A 16,684-nucleotide genomic window follows, 5' to 3' on the forward strand; every position below is an offset into this window, starting at 1 on the left:
GTGCTCTTTCCCTAGACAGTACTGTGGTTGAGTATATTAAATGGGCACTGTTAACCTCTAATTTTCATAAACTTATGGTGTTTTGCTGGTACTAAGTCCCAATCATTTGATTACTCTATCCCCACAGATTTATCACCAAAAAAGGTCGTGAAGTCTGCGCCAATCCTATAGAAGAATGGGTTGAGAAGCATGTGGATTACTTGGAACAAAACTGAGGGGCCATGGAGCCCCGGTGTCAGCATTTCTGAAGAGCAGAATGATACAAGAGGCACTGGGTGATAAGAGACTGAGCAATACATCCAGAGAATTCAGTCAGTTGCTATGACTGTGTTTCAGAATAATATGTCATCAACTCTTTTGCAAGGACATGATGTAATCAATGGTTAACTGAACAAATAATCCTTAAATTTTGGGGCTGCAAACTGGTTCATTTTTGGCGGACAACCTGATGTCCATGCAAAAGTAAATCAGTTAAAAAGAGGAGGGATGAGAAGCATCCTGGGGTCACTATAATCCACCTTGAACTGCAAGGTAATGGCAGAATAAAAGTCACTAATGTAAATGTAATAACACAGATGCTTGGTGGAAATGGAAGGTGGAACGATAACAGGATGTCTTATGCTGTTATTATTATTATGGTATATTCCGTAGAACATATCTACCCTGTTATATCTTTAACCATCCAGTTAAAGTTAATTGGAAAGCTTCTCCAATTAACCTTAACAGGAAAAGAAGCCACTGAATGTCTGCCTCTTAGAATTTTAAATTTGACCGAATTACGAGCCTAACTGAAGGACTTTAATTTAGGTGCTCGGCATTCTTTCCAAAGCAGCTTCCATAGAACTGAACCAAAGTGATTTGGAAACCCCTTTTAACAAATGAGTATTTATTTATTTATTAAATCTTGGTGGCGGGTGATCATTAGTTGTATCTTACATGATGTAAGAGCTTCTGTCTAGAACAGGGGTGTCAAAGTCCCTCCTGGAGGGCCGCAATCCAGTCGGGTTTTCAGGATTTCCCCAATGAATATGCATGAGATCTATTAGCATACCAAGAAAGCAGTGCATGCAAATAGATCTCATGCATATTCATTGGGGAAATCCTGAAAACCCAACTGGATTGCGGCCCTCAAGGAGGGACTGACACCCCTAGTCTAGAAGGTCACTAAAGGGTCTTCTTGACACTTCTTCGTTTTGAGGACAAGCCTTATCACTTGGCATTCAAAATACAGATGACGTATGTCAGGAGCTCTTAAATACTCTTAGAGGCCCTTATACTAAGGCACAAAGAGCTCTGGTGTGGGCTAAACATACCAAAAAAGGCTTACCACAGGATAGGCTAAAGCAGGGGTGTCCAACCTGCGGCCGAGGGCTGCATGCGGCCCCGGTCGGGGGTGATGCAGTGTTTTCCTCTGCTGTCCCTGGGTGTTTACCATCTTGTCGGCTCCCTCCTCTGTCTTGCTGCAGCGTTTGCGCGTTTCTGCGGCCCCAGAAACATTTTTTTGGGCCAATGCGGCCCAGGGAAGCCAAAAGATTGGACACCCCTGGGCTAAAGCTTTTTGGTTGTGGCACTGAAACACTATTTATTTTTTGAAGGGGGCATGGTATGAGCAGGGAATGGGCAAAGAAGTGTTATCCTGTAAGTGCGATAACATTACTTTGTGCTAACTGGTTAAACACAGGGTTAATGCAAGACCACTTAGGAGACAATAAGTGGTCCTGTGATAGTTATTTATTTGCAGTTGCCATGGTAATGACATTAGCACACAAACCGCAAATAGAAAAATGCCTATTTTATTGTCAAGATAATAATGTGCTTAGCACGCGAGAATGGCCCATATTAGGTTGCTGCAGCTTAGTAAAAGGCCCCTTAGATATTTAATAGTACAGATCAGCGCTGGATATCAGCGATATAATATTGTGATATTATTGTTCACTCATGTTTGAGATTTTGACAAGAGCTTTATAATTGAGAGTAATATATTTCTGGAAGAATAAATGTTATTTTTCAATATCTTCACTTCTTGGTTATTTGTCTGCACATTTTGTTTGAAACCTCATTCTCATATTATGAGCAAATATCTGGTCGCCTAGGAGGTAGTTATATAAACGGGCACGCATACATGCGCCAAATAAATGATGTATATTACTTGGAGCAGAAGAAAAAGGGCAAAGCTGATTCCTTAACACAACCAAGGCAAGTTTATTGATATGGCGACATGTACATGATCCACGCACATATATGACCCTCTGCATATATGTGCTACAGCACTTCCCTTATAGAAATAGCACCTAGTGCCATTTGTGTGCACCTATGACATCTATAGGTACCTGTTTATAGATTACCTACCTATGGTTTCACTCCTTTTATGTAACTGTTTATGGAACCAGAATATCTTCAAACAAACCAGGCAAAAAAACCCTATTTTTGTTTAGAAGAAAATTGTGCTGCAATAAACTCAGGCCTGGATTCTATAAAAAATGAATAGTTGGGCTCCTAGATTGCCGTGCCTAACAATTTTTTTAATTAGCTTAATCGCTGATAATTGATAGCACTATTTGCCAGTAGGCATTTACCACTTTAAGGTAGGCGTCTACACTGCAGTAGGCAGGGCAGGATTAATTCATTGAGGGCCCCTAGGCACACAAGTACACTGGGCCTGCTGCTCCGCCCCATCCCACCATGCACCCAGTGCCGAAACAGGAAGCTGTGTCTGAGGGAAGCTTTGGGATAGCTTCACCACTTGCAAAATTACAGTTCCCGTTGCCTTTCTTACCCGCATTGCTTGCTTGTCTTACTTTCCGTCGATGGGGGGGCACGTTGCAGATCGGGGTGGGGGCCCGCATTGCTGATCGATGCTGGAAGGGCCCATTGCCGTTTGGAAAAAACAAGTGTTGATGCCCTTCTTCATCGGACCCCCCTGATCATTTCGGGCCCTAGGCACGTGTCTACTGGGCCTATTGGTTAATCCTGCCCCTCCCCCACCCATAACCATGCCTACTGCCAAGGGCATCAACATTTGTTTTTTCCAAACGGCAATGGTCCCTTCCAGCATCGATCAGCAATGCGGGCCCCCACCCCGATCTGCAACGTGCCCCCCCATCGACGGAAAGTAAGACAAGCAAGCAATGCGGGTAAGAAAGGCAACGGGAACTGTAATTTTGCAAGCGGTGAAGCTATCCCAAAGCTTCCCTCAGACACAGCTTCCTGTTTCGGCACTGGGTGCATGGTGGGATGGGGCGGAGCAGCAGGCCCAGTGTACTTGTGTGCCTAGGGGCCCTCAATGAATTAATCCTGCCCTGCCTACTGCAGTGTAGACGCCTACCTTAAAGTGGTAAATGCCTACTGGCAAATAGTGCTATCAATTATCAGCGATTAAGCTAATTAAAAAAATTGTTAGGCACGGCAATCTAGGAGCCCAACTATTCATTTTTTATAGAATCCAGGCCTGAGTTTATTGCAGCACAATTTTCTTCTAAACAAAAATAGGTTCCGCCAAAGAGGAAGACCTGAAGCCAGCAACAGCAATTAATTGTGAATGCTGCTGCTGCCCGATGAAGTAGTTCAAGGAGGAAAGGGAGCAGAGGGAAGAAGAGATGGCAGGGCATGGAGGGAAGGAGAAAGGTATGCCAGACCAAGGGAAAAGGAAGGAGGAGATGGAGAGATGCCATATGGAACAGAGAGAGAGAGGGCGGACACTGGATGGAAAGAGAAGAGAGGGCAGTGAATGGAAGGGGCAAGACAGAGGGTGGATGGAAGGGGTAGAGAGAGGGAGACAGACACTGAATGGAAGTGTGGAGGACAGGGGAAGCAGATGTTGGAAGGAAGTGGGGAGGAGAAAGAAAAAAGGGCACATGCAGGATTGAGGGAAGAGGATAGAGTTAGAAATAAAGATAGACAGACAGGGGGCCAGGGAAAGACACAGACAGAAAGAATGACAGCGTCCAAGGAGAGAGAGAGACAAATTTTAAAAAAACCCAAAAAGACAGACAGACAGACATCTACTCTAGCACTCGTTAATGTAATGGGCTAAAACACTAGTTCTTGAATATAAAACCAAAAAATAGTCTTAGGGACATTTGGAGCATCGAGATAAAGCAATATATTTCTGCATCTCGATGGCCACGAATTTGGACTTGGGAGGATGAAATGTACAGCGTCAGCATCTAAGAGACAAACATGTTTTTTTTCTGTTACGTAGATCTTTTTGGACCCCTGTAGGTTACATAAGTTAGACAGTTCTAAATCTAATAGATGCTGGCACTGTCATCTAGACATAGGGACACTGGATCATCTATTGTTCTATTGTCCTTTGATAATCAGCTTTTGGAAGTCAATATGGGGACAGATTAATCTCATACTGAAATCAACAATCTCTTTGACGTATGAGGCAATTACATGTGGAACATTACTGTATATCAAGCCTCCCATGGATCGTTACAAAGGCAGGCTTTTACTAATATTGACAGGGATTGCTATACAAATAATCCGCAATTGGAAAAATTGTGATCATCTTAACTTTCTGTTTTGGTGTATGAGAAGATGAATGCAGATATGTTGGGGCATAGCAAATTATTTAAATTGGTTTGGGGCCTGTTGATATCCTTTGTTACTTTAACATAGTTGTCTTTGTTTTAAATTCTTTGTTTATTTTTATACATATCCAGGACGGGGTGGGTGTGGTGGGGGGGGTTATCTTTCTGGTTTAATTCTTGATTAAATTGTTGGATGGGGGGGAGGGATAGTTTTCTTCTGCATTGTTATTGATGGAATTTAAGTACTTACGTTGATTATTAATGTCTGTATAATTGTTGGCATTTTGTATTAGTTTTGAAAATTAATAAAGGTTAAAAAAAAGAACAACCAAAAAAAAGAACATAAGAATAGCTTTACTGGGTCAGCCCAAGGGTCGATCAAGCCCAGTAGCCTGTTCTCACGGTGGCCAATCCAGGACAGTAGGACCTGAACAAAACCCAAGGTGTAGCAATATTCCATGCTACCAATCCAGGGCAAGTAGTGGCTTCCCCAATGTCTTTCTCAATAACAGACTATGGACCTTTCCACCAGGAACTTGTCCAAACCTTTCTTAAAACCAGCTACGCTATCCACTCTTACCACAACCTCTGGCAATGCATTCCACAGCTTAACTGTTCTCTGAGTGGAAAAAAAATTTCCTCCTATTGGTTTTAAAAGTATTTCCCTGTAACCTTTGTGTCTGTGGTTTAAATTCTGTTTGATCTTGGTTCTCTCTGTCCTTAAGTCCCTTCTTGTAATGATTCTCTCCCAGTCTTCCTTCCATGTCCTCATTTCTCTTTACTCCATGTAGATTTGTCTCATCTCACTTTCTTCTAGTCCTACTCCCTTCTCGCCCATGTTTTTCACCTTCATAGCTTTCCACCATGACCACCCCTTTCTTCAGCCCCTTTTTTCCCCAGTGCCACACAGCTATTCTCCATCTCTTTCAGCTTCTCTTCTGTCTGCAGTTTGTCTCCTGCCTTCTCTTCTTCCTCTCTGCTAGCAGCTCTCCCTGAATTCTTCTCACCCTCACAGCCTGTTTCTACTCCATTCCCATCACCCATCCTCTCTTCCCTTCATACCTTCCTTGAAGTCCCTTTATGTGTCTCCCTTTTTAGCTTCACACTAGAGAATGACACGGAGACAAATTTTTCCCCGTCCCTGCAGGAACTGATTTTCCCATCCTGGCAAGTTCTTTTCCTGTTCCTGCCCCATTCTTGAAAGCTCTGTCCCCATCTGCCCAAGCCAATAAAGTTATCTGAATCTGTCTGTTCCTTTTGTGTCTGTCTGTTGCACTCACCTTCACCATTGGCAGCTTCCCTGTGTTCTATTGGACAGGCTGCTAGGGGAGATGGGATTTGAAGTTGGGATACAGAAGCACTTCTTTCTTGAGTTTTCTTGTAGCTCTGTAGCATGGCCTCAGATCTCCAGGAGTTACAAGGAAAAATATTGGGGGTGCTCCTCAGGCACCTACTTCTCCTTGTTTCTAACTTTACCCCCAGTTTCTGTTTCCTTTTTTCATCCTATCAGCACAATCCTTAATGTGTTCCTTTTCTTACTCTGCACGATTTCTTGTCCTGCCTTGTTACCTCCTGTTCCCTAACTTGTAGGGTTACCAGACATCCAGAGGAGGACTGTCCGGGTGCCTGAAGATATTTCCAAAACCCGGCAGGTTGTCCGGCATAAATTCATTCTTTTCTTCAGGAGTTTCTTGTACACATAACATAAAACGCACTTGTATATCACAAATACCATTAAGTTCTATGCGGTTCGCAAAGACTAATAATACAAATGAATAAACATCCTATATCTAACTTACAAAAATTTCTTAAAATTTAAGTCACGTTGAAATTGTTGGTACGAATTTGAGATTTTGAATATGTGAGTTAGATCCCTAGTCCAGTGGTTCCCAACCCTGTCCTGGAGGAACACCAGGCCAATTGGGTTTTCAGGCTAGCCCTAATGAATATGCATGAAGCAAATTTGCATGCCTATCACTTCCATCATATGCAAATCTCTCTCATGCATATTCATTAGGGCTAGCCTGAAAACCCGATTGGCCTGATGTTCCTCCAGGACAGGGTTGGGAATCACTGCCCTAGTCCATGAGGCTGCTTGAAAAGATAGCAAATGATCCTGAAATTTCTTATATTTACAACCCTTTACAGAAGGGAATGAGAATAATGCAAGCTAGCAATGAAACAGGCTAAGTCACCTTCCTTCCTTTGATTGCTGTATTTTAACAAGTTGTGGCCAATCCATCAGTTGCACTCAAGTCCACCCTAAAACTGCTACGCACGCCTTTATAATTAAAGTATAATATCCTCTTTATGGAACTTCCCAACAAGACTATGATAGATGGAAGGCCCACTAGAAGAACAGCCCCCTCTGCTGGCAGAATTCCCAACTGCAAATTGGGTAAGGTTTAAACTTCTTGCCTCAGGACTAACTTAATACATAGTTAGCTAGTTTTAAAGATTAAAAGCTCCTCATCATAATAGGCACTCCAGTTAATACTTTATCACAGACAGGTGGATTTTTTTTTGAGATCTCGTTTGTATTCAAATTATCACTGGAAAGGGAAGCATGGAACGGAACACAGCATCACTTTTCTGGAACGCATGCAAAGAAATAATCAACCACAACCAGCTCTTCCCTTGTTTATCAGGGGTTATGCAACCTTGAAAGGAATAGCGAGACTTCTGCCAGGAAAATTCCTACAATGATAATCTGGAAACAATACAAACAACATTTTAAATGTTTTTGGTCCAAAGTAAAGTAGCCTTTTATCCATTCCATAAATGAAAACCTTACAAAAGATAACAAAATGATTCCAAAGAAATGAGGTGGCTATTTTAAACAATTAATTGGGCAGAAAAGGCTCCTGTCCAGTTAAATGCACTGGCCAGCCTTAAAGCAGATATTTTTAACTGAAGAGTGTCACTTTGACCACTGTGACATTACAGTAGTTAGTCCTGGAGTAGTCTGCACCGACAGAGCCAGGAGTTAGTCAGGTCCAGTCAATATCTGATTAACTTAAGCCAGAAAAAAAATGCTGGGTACCTTTATTGAATATTGTATTTATCATTGTTATTTTTCCCCCAATGGCTCTTATAAAACTGCATGATCACACGTGGATAAGTATGTGTGCCCAAGCTGCAGTTTGCTTTGAAATTTCTAGTAGAGAAGGTGTATAATCAAATGGGGTGGAGAGTAAGCAGAGTTGCAATGTGTACAAGAGAATTTATGTTCCTCAAAATGCTTATTTTTAGAAAAAGCACACAGCCATTTATGTTGCCTTTATGAAACAGGCAACTTTTTCCAACTTTGACATTTCACAGATCATTTGCACAGCCTATCACATTATTTTAAATACTGGTAATTTCAATAGATATAACTACTACCATATCAATGGTAAAGTTCAGCTCTCACCTTGCTGCATCTAAAAGGGACAATCAGTGGGGAGGGTTAGGGTGCTGAACTGCAGAGGGGAGAGGGGAGAGACCTCCAATTCCATTGTCCTATGATAGCTGTTGTCTGGCTTTTTTTTCCCTACATTGCATTTACCAAAATGCATCAAAGGCAGTGGTCAAGGCTCCTTAGCTCCCTCAATAGATTTTGTAATAGATTCTGGTTAAGAAAGACTGAGATGATAGCACAGAAAATAGATACTGGATCTAGGAGACACCACGGCAAAAGGAAAGCAGATTTTATTTGAACTTGCCTATTTTTTGTAACAGTGTGCTTCTCTGCTCCTCATTACTAACACTCTCAGCAACAGACTGTAAGAAATGTTGCTCATTGGTCCGCCGAAGCAAGTTATTAACAGTAGTGTCAGCCCCAGCTGTTGTTTCATACAATGTAAGAACCTCCAGAGACAGGAAGTAAAGTGGTTCACAGCTGTCATTTGGCATCATTGCAATTATATGAAGCAGGTGGCAGAACACTTGGATGTAAACAAATAAAGCTTCCTGGACGTAGTCCCTCTCTTGCAGGTCCTGATCAGATGTCCTGCTTTTCACCGATTCAAGTATCTCTGCAATGCTACTGCAGTACAGTCTTGCAACATGTTTCCACCCTTCCAGTGGAAGCCAGTCGGAACAGCTTGCACTGCAAAGCAGCTGAAAGCCTCGCAAAAGGAGCACAGAAAACTGGAGATCGTAGGTGAAAGGCCTAAGGTTAAGCAGAGGCATGAACTGCACATACTCCAAGCTGTAGGGCACATGCAGAAATTTTCTCTGTAAAAGACTTTGTACCACACCAGCAAGAAGTTTCCATTCACCTGGACTGCACCATGGAAGGACTTGGATCAGAGCCACCAGAAAGCCTTTACTGAAGAGATTGATTACCTCAGGACTTCCTGTATCAACAGCAAGAAATGACAGCATTTGATCTTTCATCAACTGAGAGACGCAGCAGCACTCCAACCACGCCAAAAGTCCCGTGCCCGGTCCATATTCTCCAAGCTGAAGGGGCATCCACTCATCCTCCGAAAGTCTGCTAACTTCAAACAAGTGTGCAGGAACCTCATTTTTAAAATGATTCCCAAAGACAGTCTTCAGCCTGAGGCATACAGTCCAATCAAGGTGCTCCATCTTTCTGTGAAGCCAAAACAGTGATTTGGTCCACGATTCAGGAAAGGCTTGCGATTCAAGCAACACCACCTCACAGAGCTGCACGAGGATATCGATGATTAAGTCTTTGGACTCCATAGTAAGATAGCATGATGCTTCTGAATGCTGCCAGTACTTTGTATACCCATTGATAAGCTTACAAAGAGAAAGGATGAGAGGGAAGGGGGAACATGACATGACCCAATGGTTACCTGTTCCATTTATACATTTTTGTACGTTTAGAGCTCTTTGAAGAATCTGCAGGCTTAATTGAATGTTGACAAAGTTACCCACCAAATAAGGAAGAACAAATGCCCTAATCACATCTGCTGGCAGAAGAAGGGGGGGAGATGAATGCTGATGTTCGGAGGATTCCATGAAAGAAGTCAGGAAGGCTAAAAACTGGCTCTCTTCACTAGCAGAGGACAATTTTCCCCAACACACCTCCTTCAAACATTCTATTAGCAAAGGTGTCGTTCCCTTCAAATTTTGGGTATCCTTAATGCTCAGGGCTGGAAGGGAATTTAGTATCTGTGCTAGGAATCTGTGCGCACCAACGTTTAATATGGCAAAATGGCAAGCTTTTTTCAGTGTCGCCTCTGGATTCAGCAAAGCAAGTCTAGCCACGTTTGATGCAGCTTTGGTCAACCCTTGATCAGACCCGCTTTGGGCAATTTGGTTGAAAGCTGTGTTAAGTTCTTCTTGGAATCCAGTTGTAAACATCTTTAGCTTTTGGGAAAGACCTTTCCTACCAACTGTAGACAGCACTCCCAAAAGAACTCTGTTTTTATCAGGTAATGAAAGCTCACTGAAACAGTTCAAGAGCATTTCTGTGGTTCTCTTTATTTCCGGCATATCATCTGGGAAAACGCTAGACATAATTGTTTCTAGTAATTTTAAAACTAATTCTGGTTCCTGAAAGAGGGCTCTGTTTTCATCAAGACAATCAACCCAGTCAACGGAAAAGGCCCAGCTGCGTTGCGAAGCAAAAAGAGAACACATTTCCTTGTGTCTGATCAATCTATCCTTGATAATTATCACAGCGATAGAAACCATGGTGCTCTGCCCAACTGTCACATCAAGTTTCATGATCTTCTCCAAGATGCTTAGGATTCTGGGTCTTAATTCTTCTACAGTCTCCCTCTCATCTCTACACATGCTACCAGTTTCCATGAAACAATTCAGATTTTGAACTAAGAATGCCAAGCTTTCTCTCATTCGATAGCTTTCATAGCTGGCTGTCACAAGTGTACATTCATCGCCCCAATGAAGCAGCAAATCCTTAAGGATTCGAAAGCCCTGGTACCTAGATTCTTGTAAGAGTTTCAAGCCTGAAGCAACAGTTGCAGCACATAAATTTATCTCTGCTTCTTTCACCTTAGCAGCTAAACTGTCTTGGTGACATTGGGCTTTCTTATCAGACTTCCAAACAGAAATCACTGTTGCCAGTTTCTCTAAATATATTTCAATGGGTACCAATTCAGAATCCTTGTCTAGCAAAGCACATACTGATAGCATTTCAGCCAGGTTAGCCAAAGCAAAACATTTCAGCTTTGATGATGCAATGTCACCTTTCATTTGATTTAAGCCATCAAGCAAAACCATGAGGATACTAGAACCAGGTGCAAAAGTTTGCAAACAATCAGGATCATACTTGAATCGTTTTGGTGACTGACAAAATTCATCAGAAGAGGTAGCTACGTACTGACTTGCAACAATACTAAATATACTTGTTGTTTCATCTTTTTGCTCACTGTGTTTCATGATTGCCCACCATGTGTCCAAAAAGGTGGTTATATCTTCAACAGAGGTCTCACTGGTGACGTACTCAACAAACAATGTAAGTTCTTCATAACAAAGAGATGGTGGAAGTGCCAACAGCAGCTCAACAAATATCTTCGATAGCTTCAGTGTTTTGAGTAGTTCAAACAGAACAACATGGTTAATACTTGGAATCATTCTTCCAACCGAAAAGGAAATATCTTCTTTCCATTTTTTCTCAACTTCAGTAGCACCTATTTTGGACCTGGACGTGAGAATTTTTGTCCAAATAATGGCTAGTGCTCTTTTAGTCCAATCCCGATTCTGAGGCTGAGGTGCTTGAAAATCCCAAACTGTGTCGATTTCCTTCAGTGCAGCAGTGATAGGCTGTCCAACAAGGGCCCAGTCAGGCTTCTTTATTTCCTTTAAGATTTTAGGACAACATGATTTCTCAGCCAGCAGAAATCCACCCTGCAGGATAGTCATTTGCCCACAGACATTCCAGGGACCTGCTAAAAGAAAAATATGTTTAAAATCAAGAAGCTCATGGAGCCTGCCTTCTAAAATGCACCTATGTTTGAATCCAAACTAAAAAATAAACCACTCAACCAGATCCCTTAATAAACTGAAAAATTTGGATAGGAGATCCACAGACCATGATCTCATATCATGATTCTTCCCTTCAGCTAATTTCTGTTTGAATACACACATCACCAATCAGCCAAAAATGAGTTAAAATATGTGCAGATCAAATTCCACAAGCACTCACTGCAACCCTTCCAACCCTCTAACGAAAAAACTTGGAAAAAAGAGATTGTAAAGATTTTTATAACTATTGATCATAAATAATTAGAGAATGTTTATCAGTTCCTCCTAGGGTTGCTCTCCCTGAAGATGAATTTGAAACCCAGCTTGGGCAGTAAACCAATCAGATGGATGAGCTATACCATAAAAGGATTCATTTAATAGACCTAATTGAAAACACTTGGGATAAGAAATACATTTATTTTTCAGTTTTTACGTGGATTTTTTTCACAATTTTCACGGTATGATAATTGGGCGGCGCAAAGGAACCGATCCCAAGTAAAACTGAGTGCTGAGCTTCAGTCACAGCACAGGAAAGATAAGTTGTTTCCGCTATTAAGATAATGTTAAATATATAAGAGAATCAAGCACTTAAGAGACATTGAAAACAGTGTTTGGTGCTTTATATTAAGTGAATTGGGTGTGGAACATTATTGTGCTGTGATGGTTCCTTGAGAATAGTGGTCCTTATATCTGCTTAAGATATGACTGTGGTGGAGGTGACTGAGCACAATATACACATTTTATAAAATTTTAAAAAAGGTTATTAAAAAGTTATTTCATTAAAGAAAGGGCATTAGAATTTGAGTATGAATAATACATATTCAGTTAGCTCAGGCTAGAAGCTGCGCATACAAATCAACCAAATAAGGAAACTTCTAGAAATGTTCAACTAGATATAAAGACCAGATGAGGACAAAACTATATTAAATGGATTTTTCCACTAGACCTCAAACATCCAAGATACTACTTAATATTTCTAGTCGTACCCTTACTGGGATGGTGTTTTCATCATTGGTCTTAGCAAGGAGCATGTGCTACCAAAAATCTTTTATATAAATTAATTTTCTCTTCCGGCTCTGCATAAATTATAAAGTGCATAGAGTGCTGTAAAGGAAAGGCACTTATCTTTATGCCCGACAGCTGCCCAACCGTTTCACTCCTAGTTTCATCAGGGGCTATGCCTCCTTTAATATAGACACCATCATTTTTCGTTAAGAAGACCCTTACTTAGAGCCAAAAACGCCGCTATTTTTAGCACTGGAAAATTTCAGCGCTGGCTACAAATCTCATTAAACCTTGTTTGTTTCAGCTATCGTTCCCACTTCAGACATACATTTGTCAAATCATGCTCTCTTGTTATCTCCGATACACTGTGTGATGCAGGATGCAATGCAGATAAGGTGGTCCTTTCATTTCACTAATGTATTTAGTTTGCTGTCATAATTTGTGTTTCCTTCCACAGAAGAAAGGAAGGCACAGCAAGTGTCCGCTCCTCTATTATAGCTATGGGCAAAGGCAAAGCAACAAGGATCCTACCCCGACTAAGCACAGAAGAGTAGACAAAACAATTCCAACATACCTAAATCCATTACAGTGTACTTCCTTTGGTCAACAGTGCAGTGCAGGAATACTTATCCTAAAAGAAAGAAACAGATGCTGTACAGTCATGTTGTAATCAGTAGAGAATAAAAATGATGCTTGGATGTAGCATTATATCTCAGATCTGGGACATGGAATTTTAAAGTACATGCTTAGTCTAAATATTCTGAATATAAATATGGATTCTAAACTCTACACAAATTGCTCAAGGGACAAAATAAAACCCTCCCGCTATAGAAGGGGCCTCAGGCGCTTGGGCCAATCAGGCCTGAGGATCCTGTGGGTTGGGCAGGGGAGGGGCAGGCCTACCTCATTTGGACGGATGCGGGCCTGCTGGCCAGACGTGCGAGGAGCCTTCCAGTCCAACTTGAAAGTAAGACTAAGGGGTTTTTTGGGGGGATGGGGGGCAGCAGGAGGGGTTGGGCACCCTCCTGCCGGCGAACTTAGGGGGCCGTTGGGGGGGCTGGCAGGAGGGGTTGGGTACCCTCCTGCCGCGATTGTCGGGGACGGGGGGATGGGTTCTGTCGGCAGGAAGGGTTGAGCACCTTCCTGCTGGCGATCTAAGGGGGGGTGTTGGGGAGTCTGGCAGGAGGGGTTGGGCACCCTCCTGCGGCGATGTTCGGGGGGGCCATTAGGGGGTCCGGGGAGGGGTTTGGGCATGTTAAACCCAATTCTGTAACTGGCGTCTGCAACATGGATGTTGGTTACAGAATCGGGTTAACTTTGGGCAGGTGTAGGCCCGATTCTGTATAGGATGCCCGGACCGGCGTCCTATACAGAATCCGGGCCTTTGCGCCCAAGAAAATGAAGAGTTACATCACAGCAGCGGCAAAGTGCAAGACAGTGATAGAGACTCTGCTCCCACACATTTTGAGAGTGAGCCTCAAGAGTGATAGCAGCAAAGCACTGTCCCACTAATAAACAGTGAGGTTTTGATTCTAGCTTCTCCCTCAATGAGACACCCTAGAGTCAGCACTGTGACAAACTGAGAAGGCTACAGAAAGAGCTGAAAGGGTGGAGATCCCCAAACCCTGCCAGTTGAAAACCACCTCCTCCAGTCTGGCAGCCAGAAATCTCCCAAGCTCTGCAGCTAGCAGCAGTGTCTCTGAGCTGCCAGACTGGAGGAAAAGATTTTCAGCTGGCAGGGCTTTGGGAAAGCCACCAACTTAGGTATAGGCAGTCCTTGAGTTACAGATGCCCGTATGACTCGTACTTAAGAACGTGGTTGCGGCTTCATTTGATTTCACGGAGCAGTATTTTTAGTGGCAGATTCAGGAAAGATGAATGGCCACTTTTGTCAGCTGGGAGCAGAGGTAAGCAGCAAGAAATTTAAAATCTAAAAGTTCTGATTTACATACAAATCCAACTTAAGAACAACTTTAAAAAAACGTAACTCATTCTTAACCCGGGGACTGTCTGTATTTATATTTTGCATTTAGGAAGGAGGCATGGTAGGAAGAAAATTTAATGCCCACTCACTTTGGGTTTAAGGCCACTGCCTATCCTCATCCCCCCCCCCCCCAATCAGTTGTCCGGTAAGCCATTGGACACAATACAAAAATCTGTGATGCACATATCTCAAAGCTAACATATTCTACCAGTGGCATACTTAGCATATACCGGTATGTCACCCAGGGATGAACATTTTTTAACATCTCCTCCTCTCTATAAAGAACATGATTTTTGGCAATAATCTACAAGTCACATTTGAGTGTACCTAGGAAAAGGCAGCATCTTACACACTGCAGCGAGCACTAGAACATCAATACACACAATGTAAAACAAACCCAAGTCAGATTAGAACAGATCAACCCTGCACAATCAATGCTAACAAAAAACATGTCTTTTGTACACACAGAACACAAAAACACCCTCGCCCAATATGGAATAAGTAATCACAAACTAAAAATAGAAATATGTAGACAAAAGTTAAACTGAACCACCAAGAAGCCAGACTCTACATACAATGTAACACCACAAAAACAGTGATGCATGTCCCCTAATATTGTACAAAATATAAAGACAACAGATGTATATTTGAGAAAAGAGAAATAACAAATCAACAAATAAAACTAAAACAAAAAATGGAAAACAAGATAATACCACTTTATTGGACTAATACATTTTTCAGTTAGCTTTCAGAGGTCAAAATTTCTTTCCTCAGGTCAGTAAAGTATACTGTTGTTACAGTATCCTGTCTTGACCTGAACAAGGGGGATTTGGTCTCTGAAAGCTAGTCATAATTGCATTAAAATTAGTCCAATAAAAGGATCAACTTATTTCTGTTTCTAAACGTTTACCAACACAGCTACAATAGTACTTTATCCTAAAGCAGGGGTGTCAAAGTCCTTCCTTGAGGGCCACAATCCAGTCGGGTGTTCAGGATTTCCCCAATGAATGTGCATGAGATCTATTAGCATACAGTGAAAGCAGTGCATACAAATAGATCTCATGCATATTCATTGGGGAAAACCTGAGGAGGGACTTTGACTCCCCTGTTCTAAAGGGAAAAATACAAACAAATAAATAGAGATTTTTTTTTTCTACCTTTCGTTGTTTAGTTTCTGCTTTCCTCATCTCGTCATTGTCTTCCTTTCATCCACTGTCTGCCCTCTCTCTGCCTCTTCTGTATGGCATCTGCTCCTTCCAGAAATTGTCTGCCTCCCTCTCCCATCTCTACCACCCCAAGCTGGTCTGGCATCTCCATCTCCTCCCCCCACCTGTGGTTTTTAGTGTCTCCCCTCAGATCTGGTATTTCTGTCTCTTTCCTTTTCTTCCTCCTTAAATCCTTTCTTACCATCCAGTCCTCCATTTCCCTCTTGCCAGCCCTTTCCTTCACCTCCTCCAGTATTTCACTCTTTGGCCTTTTTTCTTTCTCCACTTCCACCATCTGCCCCATCTCCTTCCAGCCCAATTCCATCGAATCTCCTGCCTGTCACCACCGCTGCTGCTTTCCCACCTGAGGGAACAGAATAAAGCTCTGGCGCCATTCAACCTCTTCCCCTTCATGACACATCTCCCCCCCCCCCCCTTTCCTTCAGCAGTGAGGCCTCAGCGCAACGGCCGTTTTCAAAAGTGGCGCGCGGCTGCTTTCCCTCTGACACAATCAGCCCAGGCGGAAACAGGAAGTTGCGTCATAGGGGACGCTTCGAGCCGGGCAGCCGCGCGCCACGGCCCCGCTGGAAACGGAAAATGTGATTTGGAAAAGGCGAGCGCGAAGGTGAGGGGACGGGGGGAGACGCCTTGAGCAGCCCTGTTTCTGCACCAGAGAGAAAAGTCGGCGAGTCCTGCTTTGCGACGTCAATTGAAAACTAGCTGTGGTCAGAGAGAGCCTCGTTCTCATCTCACCTTCTCGCTCCAGTTCAGCTGCTCCTTCCTAACTGCCTGGCTGGACCCAGGAAGGAAGCCCGTCTGTCGTCATTGCTGCCGCTGTCTACAGCCAATAAGCTGCAAGGGAAGGCGGGAGCAGAGAGAGACCGACGCTTCGGAAGACCCCGCCCCCTATCGCTCAGCTTCCTCCGCAATGGCTTGTAGTGAGAGACACAAACGGCGAGTGTGCGCGTGTAAGGGCGGGAAAGTTTGAAAGCAACTCTCTCGTCGTCAGTCCG

The 16,684-nt window shown here is 42.8% G+C and overlaps 2 protein-coding genes across 9 annotated transcripts in view; one reads left to right on the forward strand and one right to left on the reverse strand.

The window, feature by feature from the left end:
- The window catches only part of LOC117348941 (C-C motif chemokine 4-like), a 48,979-nt gene extending 46,960 nt beyond the window's left edge, over positions 1–2,019 (forward strand). For all 3 annotated transcript variants that reach the window (XM_033921635.1, XM_033921636.1, XM_033921634.1), the window contains one exon: positions 128–2,019. In XM_033921635.1, the coding sequence (XP_033777526.1) occupies positions 128–215 (88 nt within the window). In that variant the 3' untranslated portion in view covers positions 216–2,019. The remainder of the gene's footprint in view (positions 1–127) is intronic.
- A 5,878-nt stretch (positions 2,020–7,897) lies between these two features.
- GEMIN4 (gem nuclear organelle associated protein 4) lies at positions 7,898–16,684 on the reverse strand. 6 transcript variants are annotated; one of them, XM_033921615.1, is made up of 3 exons: positions 16,425–16,684; positions 13,057–13,113; positions 7,898–11,398 (listed from the first exon to the last, which is right to left on the reverse strand). In XM_033921615.1, the coding sequence occupies exons 2-3, from the start codon at positions 13,064–13,066 to the stop codon at positions 8,226–8,228; spliced, it is 3,183 nt and encodes a 1,060-aa protein (XP_033777506.1). In that variant the 5' UTR covers positions 13,067–13,113; positions 16,425–16,684; the 3' UTR covers positions 7,898–8,225. The 6 variants fall into 6 exon arrangements, with proteins under 6 accessions (XP_033777506.1, XP_033777503.1, XP_033777508.1 ...); XM_033921612.1 differs by having other exon boundaries at positions 7,898–11,401; XM_033921617.1 differs by lacking the exon at positions 16,425–16,684 and adding an exon at positions 15,874–16,347.

The sequence above is a fragment of the Geotrypetes seraphini genome, chromosome 15, assembly GCF_902459505.1.
Source record: "Geotrypetes seraphini chromosome 15, aGeoSer1.1, whole genome shotgun sequence".
NCBI classification, from domain to species: Eukaryota; Metazoa; Chordata; class Amphibia; order Gymnophiona; family Dermophiidae; genus Geotrypetes; species Geotrypetes seraphini.